The sequence below is a fragment of the Chiloscyllium punctatum genome, chromosome 37 (assembly GCF_047496795.1).
Source record: "Chiloscyllium punctatum isolate Juve2018m chromosome 37, sChiPun1.3, whole genome shotgun sequence".
NCBI lineage: Eukaryota > Metazoa > Chordata > Chondrichthyes > Orectolobiformes > Hemiscylliidae > Chiloscyllium > Chiloscyllium punctatum.
In genome coordinates this window covers 15,192,791-15,201,509 of record NC_092775.1, presented here as the reverse complement: position 1 = coordinate 15,201,509, position 8,719 = coordinate 15,192,791, and the positions used below count along the sequence as shown (strand labels likewise).

The following is an 8,719-nucleotide window of genomic DNA, read 5'->3' as shown; positions in this document are numbered from 1 at the left end:
GTAAATCACTGCAGTGCCACTTGATTCTGCAGAACTCACTCGCTCCTCAGATAAACCCACACCAGGTCCCTCGGTACCTAAACAATAGGATACAGTGAAACCAAATTTTAAAATCAGCCTTTTTATTTGAAATAAAAATGTAATCCTTCTCATGTCCCTCCTGAAGAACTCACATTCCTGCCAAAGTATGTGTTTTAACCTGTGAACTTTCTCAACAATTAGAGGAGGTATTTAACTGATTAGTTGATCGCAAGATACGTTTCAGTCTTACCCACTATTCACTACGGACATAACGTGTCACCTGTCAGAAATATGGCTTTCCCCTCCACAGTCCCAGATTTGAATGAAGATAGGACCTTACAAAACATAAGAAAAAGGACAAAGACCATTTGACCCCTCATACCTTTATAGTCTAAAGGCATAATCCTACAATTATAGCCAGTCCTGATCTCTTTAAGAGCATCAGCCCTGGTTTAGATTCATCATTTGTGTTGCTTAATCAAAAGGTAAGTGGGTTCAATTCGTTCTCCAGAAAACTGAGCACACAAATCTAGGGTGACATTCAGGGAGTGCTGCAATGTCAGTGGTGCCTCTTTTAGATGAGCTTTTAAACCAAGGCATAGTGAGAAATCTCTGTTTCCTACATAAGAATAGTGACTAGACTTGAAAAGTCTAGATTGGATATAAAAGTATTTTCAGACATTCTTGAAGGTCATCTCACAAATATAAATTCTTTCCACTGTCAACACTCATTTTTATAGCCAGACAGAAAACCAACCAAGGAAATTTCAGTTGGATTGCTAGGATTCATGTTTCAAAGTGGCTTGGAATCCAAACTCATCAAAATATTTTATTTCAATTTGTTCACAGAATGTGGGCAGCACTGGCAGAGCATTTATTGTCCATCTCTAGTTTCCCTTAGGAAGGTCATGGTGAGCTGGAATCTTGAAGACAACCAAATGGCGCGTTAGGCTAATCTGTTAACAGCAAACTACAGTCCTTTGCAGTGACCTGGAGTCACATGTTAGCCAGGTGAGTTAAGGGAGGCAGAGTTCCTTCCCAAAAGGATATTAGTGAATGAGATGGAATTTTACAACAATCCAGTAGCTCCATTACTGATACTATTTTTACATTCCAGATTTATTAACTTAATTGAATTTAAATTCCCTCATTTTCATCATGATTTTTCAATTCATGTCTCCAAACTGTTAGTTTGGACTTTTGGAATACTCATCATATAATATGGCCCCTGTGCTCTCATTCCCCACTTTATGATACTCCAATAAATTGCTTCACTAAGCAATAGGACGGGGGCTTTTATTCATTCATGGAACATGGGCCAGCACTTATGGCAACCTTCTGGCTGCCTTCTTGAAACATCACAGCCAATTTGTATTAGGTAGACATACAATGACAGTAGGACAGGAACTCCACCTAAGATTAACCATGGGAATCACACTCTCAGTCATGTAATCATCACTGGTGGAAAAGAGAACTAGGGCATTTCCAGAAAGTCACATGGAACAAAGGAAACACAGTAAGTCCACTGCTGCTGCTCCTAGACATAAATGTTTAATTAAGGTCAGTCAGAAAAGGGAAACTCCATCCTCCATTGCAACATAGGAATCTCAGAAGAGGCCAGTTACAAACATATTGAAGTTCATTGGGTTTTTAATCATTCAACTGTTTACAAATTGGTCAGTACCTGAGGTTTCTTAACCACAAATTCCTATTAAAAAATTAAAAACAAAAAAAAAGTGCAGAAGAAACTCGGCAAGTCAGACAGCATCTGTGGAATGAGATATAGAATTAATGTTTCAAGTTCAATGTGCCTCTTCTTCAGCACTCCAAATGATTCTGCCAGACTTGCTGAGTTCCTTCAGCATTTTATTTTAAATTTGATATGAATAATTTCGTTATAGACCCCAGGCAAAGCAATTTGCAAACTGTTGTTTGTGATCGCACTATATGTAATTTCCTTAAAAACAAAAGTAAATTACAGCAGATGCTGGAGATCTGAAATAGAAAGATTAAATACTGGAGGCTCTCAACAGCATCTTCAGAGAATTTTCGAACTTGATACATTAACTCTGTTTCCCTGTCCACAGATGCTGCCGAGTGCCTCCGGTATTTCCTCTTTTTACTTCAGATCTCCAGCATTCGCAGTGATTTTCGTTTATTTTGTGCAATTTCTTCATAATGCCATCACAAGCCCTTCAGACCAGGAAGGGGTCAGTCAGAGACTCAATCCTGCCCGAGAGGTCGGCCAGGGCAAGAATAAACATGGCAACAGAAGGACATTGGGGGTGGAGAACGATCAGGAAACCCTGCCGGGTGTTTAAACGTCGAGACGAAGTTACCACAACCAATTCCCCGGGCACCTTCCTGCGATAGTCCCTTTTCCAAATTGAAATAACGTCCATTCTGCAGCAGCTGACAGCCGTCCTCTTCGTATTAAAATGTGAAAGTCTTTTTTTAATTTATGGCTCTCCGGGCTACCTGCCGCTGCGCAGCAATGTCCCCCCCACCGCTGCCGCCCCGGATTTTAACTCATTCCATTCAATATTTCATTTTTTTTACCTGGTTTCCAAAACTTCGGCACTAACATGGGGGCCGCCATCTTGGTGTGAAAGGTCACTGGGCGATCTGTCAATCATCATGATGTCACACACGCTCCCTCTTTGCAGAACTGCATTGGGTCACGGTCAGCCCAGTTAACACGACCTTGGTATTCTGTTTAAAAATAAAACATAAGAATGGATAATATACATAAAGGTCGCATTGCATTTGTTGGTTTGCTTCATAGTAGACCAATTAGAAGAGGAGAAATAGAAGGTCCTGATTTATCTCATGACATTAAATGTTGGGACACTGATTCAAACAAAAGAAAACACTGAAACTGCCAAACAAATATCTGAAAGTGACTTTTGTGTTTAAATAAGCAAGGTGTGACCAGAACGTTTGAACTGGCAGAAGAATTTGAACGAGTAAGGTGGCGTGGACCAAATTGAAATATAAAACGGTCATAGAGGTAGAGTGATTGCATCGATAGTTCTGAGGAAATGGCCAACCAAACAAGTTATCTTTGTGTCAAAGCTTACAGTATTACAGCTAAAGGGTGGAATTGGAGAGAGAAAATGGGGCAAGGAAAGGCATGGCAGGAAATTGCACGGTCCCAGTTGCAGCTTAGGTGGGGTTCGGATGGTATGTAAAGGATATTTTAGAAAGGAAATGAAAGAAGGGAGCGATTATATTAATAATAGTTGACATTATGAATGGTGAAGTCATCCATATGTGCATTAGTATCAGCCCTGGAATCATTCCAGGCAAACCAAAGAGTGCATAATACTTTGGTGAATGTTTTATACAGCAATTGAATAATAATTTAAGAGGAATGTGTTGCAAATCATGAAAGCTCATGGTAAGAGAAATACCATATCTGCACATTGATTTGGACAGAAATAACAGAATGTGTACAAAATGCATTCAAAGTAACCTTCAAAAGCACAAGCCATTCGTTTGACATGGGGAGCAAGAAGCACCTGATTTAATTATGACAAAATGTTTGAAAAAGACTCCCAGATGGAAGAGTGTATGTAAAAGCTCTAGAATCATTTAAGAAACAATTAGATATTTCAAGTCAGAAACACTGGAGTTCTTGGAATGATTAATTAAGATGGGTCAAACAGCCCTGAATCACCATAATTATCTTGTAGTGACATTAGAAAGAATTCATTATTGTACTAACAACATATTGGGAAGAGTAAAATAATTGATGCACCATTAGGTTTGAATAACAGAAAATAAGTCATAAACAAAGGAATTAAATAGTCAAGGGATGAAGAAGGAATTGGAATAAAAAGAAATAAATTATTGGTTCTGATGAACAGTGATGTTGAACAGCAATCATCACCTATAAAGGCCAATGAAAAGATGTTTATAAAGGGTAATAGTCAGGATAATAAATGCATCAGCAAAAGGTGGTTACAAAAAGGTGGGCTAATTAAAACAAATTTGAATGTAAGTAGTCATTTTGTATCTTCTCACACATTTTTTTCTTTGGAGATTGGTGGCAAAGTGTTGGAAGGATTAGTAGATGACACAAATGCTTTTCTGTTCTGACTCAGAAGTAAGAAGTTCCACACACAATGACAAAATCCCAACTGAATGTCAGTAGATCATTAAAAGTCAGAGATGCTAAGTAGATTGCTCAACAGTTATCTTGCTTCATTCTTCACTAAAGATGAAAAATGTCATAGTAAATGTACATAGAAGCGAGAGATAAAAAGAAACAAAGACAGATTTATAGAAATTAATAAAATTACATAATCAAAGGGAAATGATTAGATATTGATCTTAAAAAGAAAATGACAAAGAAGTTAAAGATGTACTTTACACTCTCAATAACTAAATTATGTGGTGGCAAATTATTTACTTAAAAAGAGAGACAAACAACATCATTGTGTCTATTTGCTTAAATTGTTTCACTAAGGACAGAATCTGAGAGTGCTTGGAAAGTGCATATGGATTAGAAGAGCCTGTTTGGTCTTCTAGCCAGAGGGTAAATTTAACTGAATGGGCTTCTTTGATAGTCAATAATGTATTTGGATACAGAAGGATCAATGAATGATATATAAATCAATCCTGTAAAGGCATTTGATAAGGAACCATATAAGAAATATCTAAATAGAGAACCACGGAATGGGGGACTATTTGCTGTACAGATTGGAAGTGGATTATCAGGTTAAAAATCAGAGTTTGGGATGAAAGGAATCCCTAGACGATGATGTGATGTGGAGGATCTGGTGTTGGACTGAGGCGGACAAAGTTAAAAACCACACAACACCAGGTTATTGTCCAACTGGTTTATTTGGAAGTATAAGCTTTCAGAGCACTACTCATTCATCAGGTAGCTGGTGGGTCAGGATCATAGGATACAGAATTTATAGTATAGCTTCTACATCCAAATAAGCCTGTTGGTCTATAACCTGGCGTTGTGTGATTTTTAACTTAGATGATTACGAATAGTGCTTCAGCTTTTCATTACATTAAATGAAAGCACCCAACTGAATTATTAATGACAAGTCAGAGCATCTTTTTATCACAGGATTGTCACAGCACAGAAGGAGACCATTCAGGCCATTATGTCTGTGCTAGCTCTCGGGGCGAGCAACACATCAAGTGCTATTCCCAACATTCTCCCTGTAATCCTGCAGCTTCTTTCTTTCCAGATAACAATCCAATTTATTCTTGAATGCTTTAAGTTAACCTGAATCTCTGGGCATCACTTTCCAGACCTTAACTACTCACTGTTTTATAGGATTGAGATATTGTCGGGAAAAAAAATGTGATGAGGATTACGACACTACAGGAATAATGCTTCATGTTTAAGACATTTAATCCACAACATAGATTGGGATGTACAATCCAAATTTGCAGTCAAAATAAACTCAAGTCTGATCAAAAAGAATCCTAGGCTGCTGTACACATTTTCACATTGTTGACAATAACCTAAAACATCTTTGTTATCACTAGCAGATTAAATGTTCAGCTGTTGACCACAATGAAAATCTCTAAAGTGGATTCAACAAGAAAATATACTTAAGTTTGAGATATTTCCAGAAAGGAAGTTCAAAGAGTGCTTGAAAGATTTATTGAAAGGTACTTGAGCTATATATTCTGTTCCAATAAAGTTTGTGTAGTATATGGAATGCAGTATAGTTGTTTGTCTGTTTGGATTAAGAAACAGAATTAACTACATTGTGACATCAAGATGACTGGCTAAGTTAAAAAATAAGGTTTTACTGATCGAATGTATCCCAGAAGTGGGAGGTAAGGAAAGAAATTGCAAGACCCTTTGCAGAAATATGTGCATCATCTATAACTATGGGTGAGGCACCTAATGACTAGAGGGTGGTTAATGTTGTACTTTAAAAAGGGTGGTAAGGAGAAATCAGGGAACTAATGATCTGGTCTCCTTCCTATCAGAAAGATGTTGTGAAACTTGAAAGGTTCAGAAAAGATTTACAAGGATGTTGCCAGGGTTGGAAGGTTTGAGCTATAGGGAGAGGCTGAACAGGCTGGGGCTGTTTTCCCTGCAGCATCGGAGGCTGAGGGGTGACCTTATAGAGGCTTACAAAATTGAGGGGCATGGATAGGATAAATAAACAAAGTCATTTCCCTGGGTTGGGGGAGTCCAGAACTAGAGGGTTTAGGGTGAGAGTGGAAAGATATAAAAGAGAGCTAAGGGGCAACTTTTTCACACAGACGGTGGTACGTGTATGGAATGAGCTGCCAGAGGAACTGGTGGAGGCTGGTACAATTGCAACATTTAAAAGGCATTTGAATGTGTATATGATTAGGAAGGGTTTGGAGGGATATGGGCCGGGTGCTGGCAGGTGGGACTAGATCGGGTTGGGATATCTGGTTGGCATGGACGGGTTGGACTGAAAGGTCTGTTTCCTTGCTTTACATCTTTATGACCTGTGAGTGTAACTTCAGTTGTGGGTAAATTATTGGAGGTGATTTTTAAAGATAGGATTTATGGACATTTAAGAGAGGTAGAGGTAAACATTGAATAGGAATAGTCAGCATGGTTTAGTGCGAGGAAAATCATGTCGCACAAACTTGATTGAATCTTTTGAGGAAGTTACCATACCAGTTGATGATTGCAAAGCAGTAACGTTGTTTACATGGACTTTAGAACCTTCGACAAGGTTCCACATGGCAGACTAATTAGTAAAGTTAGTTTAGTTCACATGGGATTCAGAATGAACTTGCCAATTGGACATTAATTGGCTTAATAGCAGGGTACAGAATGATGGTGGAGAGTTGTTTTTCAGATTGGAGGCCTGTCACCAGCAGTGTTCCACAGGGATCAGTTCTGTGTCCTCTTTTGTTTGTCATTTATAGAAATGATTTTGATGAGAATATAGAAGGCATGGTTAGTAATTGCAGACAACACTAAAATTGGTGACATAGTAGACAGCGTGGGAGGGTATCGGAGACTACAAAGAAATCTTGATCAAATAGGTTAATGGGCTGAAAAATGGCAGATGGATTTCACTCTGGTACTGCATTTTGGTACAACAAAAGGGGATAAAAGTTAGACAATTAGGGCCTTGGGTAGTGTTGTAGAGCAGAGAAACTTAGGGGTTCAGGAACATAATTCTTTGAAGCTTGCATTACATATAGACAGGATGGTTAAAAAGGCATTTGGCCCTCTTGCCTTCCTTAATCCTTTGAGTATAGGAGTTGGGAAGTCATGTTGAGGTTGCACTGAGCATTGAGTACTCCAGAAGAGGCCTCATATGTCCAGTTCTGGTCACTTAGTTACAGTAAGGATATTATTAAGTTGCAGAGGGTTCAGAAGAGATTTGCCAGGTTGCTGCCACCTTTGCAAGGTTTGACTTATTAAAAAAAAGGCTGGATAGGCTTGGACCTTTTTCACTAGAGCATAGGAGATCGAGAGGCGACTTGATAAAGTTTATAAAATTCGGAGGAGTACAGATAGAGTTAATGGTAGGTGTCTTTTCCCTAGGAGGGGGATTTCAAGACTGGAGGGAAACGATAAGGTGAGATGAGGGAGACCTTTTAAAAAAAACAAGAGGTAAATTTGTTTCACACAGTGTGGAATGAACTTCCTTAGGAAGTGGTGGATGTGAGTACAATTACAATGTTTAAAAAACATTTGTATAAGTACATGAATAGGAAAGGTTTGGAGGAGCGTGTGTCAGGAGCAGATGGGTGGGACTAATTTAGTTTCGGATTATGTTCAGCATGAACTGGTTGGACCAAAGGGTCTGTTTTCATGCTGTATGACTCTGACTCTATTTACTTAAAGATGTAGGTGGGAGTGGGGATGGGGAAAAAGCAGGATGGAGGAATCTGAGAAACAAAAGGTGTCGACAATGGAGAAACCACCATTGGATAAGGTAGGAGGCAAAATCAACACTTCAGGAAGGTTCAGTACTAATCACACAAAGTGTTTAACATGAAAATTTTGACGTGGTCATTCTCCAGATATAATTGTAGGAATTGGCAATACTAATAACAGACATGTAGCAGAACAATACTGGTAGTGTTGGCAATATCAGAAAACAAGAATCAAATTCCAAATTCTTCTGAAATTGGGATTTACTTTAAAAAGTTATAACCTTGCACAATTTACTGACTGATAGAAAATTTTACCATTGGAACCACCAATGATTTATTTTACTGGATTTTACAAGAGAATATCATATTTAGTACATAACATTAAGTATCTATGAAAACAAAGTTTAATTCACAAATGCTATTTAGATAGAGTCATAGACATGTATAGCATGGAAACAGACCCTTCAGTCCAACACGTCCATACAAATCAGATATCCCAACCCAATCTAGTCCCACCTGCCAGCACCTGGCCCATCTCCCTCCAAACCCTTCCTATTCATATACCCATCCAAATGCCTTTTAACTGTTGTAAATGTATCAGCCTTCACCACTTCCTTTCGCAGCTCTTTCCATACTCTTATCACCCTCTGCATGGAAAGATTGCCCCTCAGGTCTCTTTTATATCTTTCCCCTCTCACCCTAAACCTAAGCCCTCTAGTTCTGGACTCCCTCACCCCAGGGAAAAGACTTTGAGTATTTATCCTATCCATGCTGTTCATGATTTTATAAACCTCTATAAGGTCATCCCTCAGCCTCGGACGCTCCAGATATTTGTATTATCGAT

The 8,719-nt window shown here is 38.6% G+C and overlaps 1 protein-coding gene across 1 annotated transcript in view; it reads right to left on the bottom strand.

The window, feature by feature from the left end:
- dhx35 (DEAH-box helicase 35) overlaps window positions 1-2,638 on the bottom strand; it is a 65,432-nt gene extending 62,794 nt beyond the window's left edge. Inside the window, exons 1-2 of the mRNA XM_072556332.1 lie at window positions 2,581-2,638; window positions 1-77 (exon numbers count right to left, since the gene is read on the bottom strand). The exon at window positions 1-77 is cut by the window's left edge and continues 57 nt beyond it. Coding sequence (XP_072412433.1) covers window positions 1-77; window positions 2,581-2,620 — 117 coding nt within the window. The 5' untranslated portion in view covers window positions 2,621-2,638. The remainder of the gene's footprint in view (window positions 78-2,580) is intronic.
- Window positions 2,639-8,719: the final 6,081 nt, after the last annotated feature.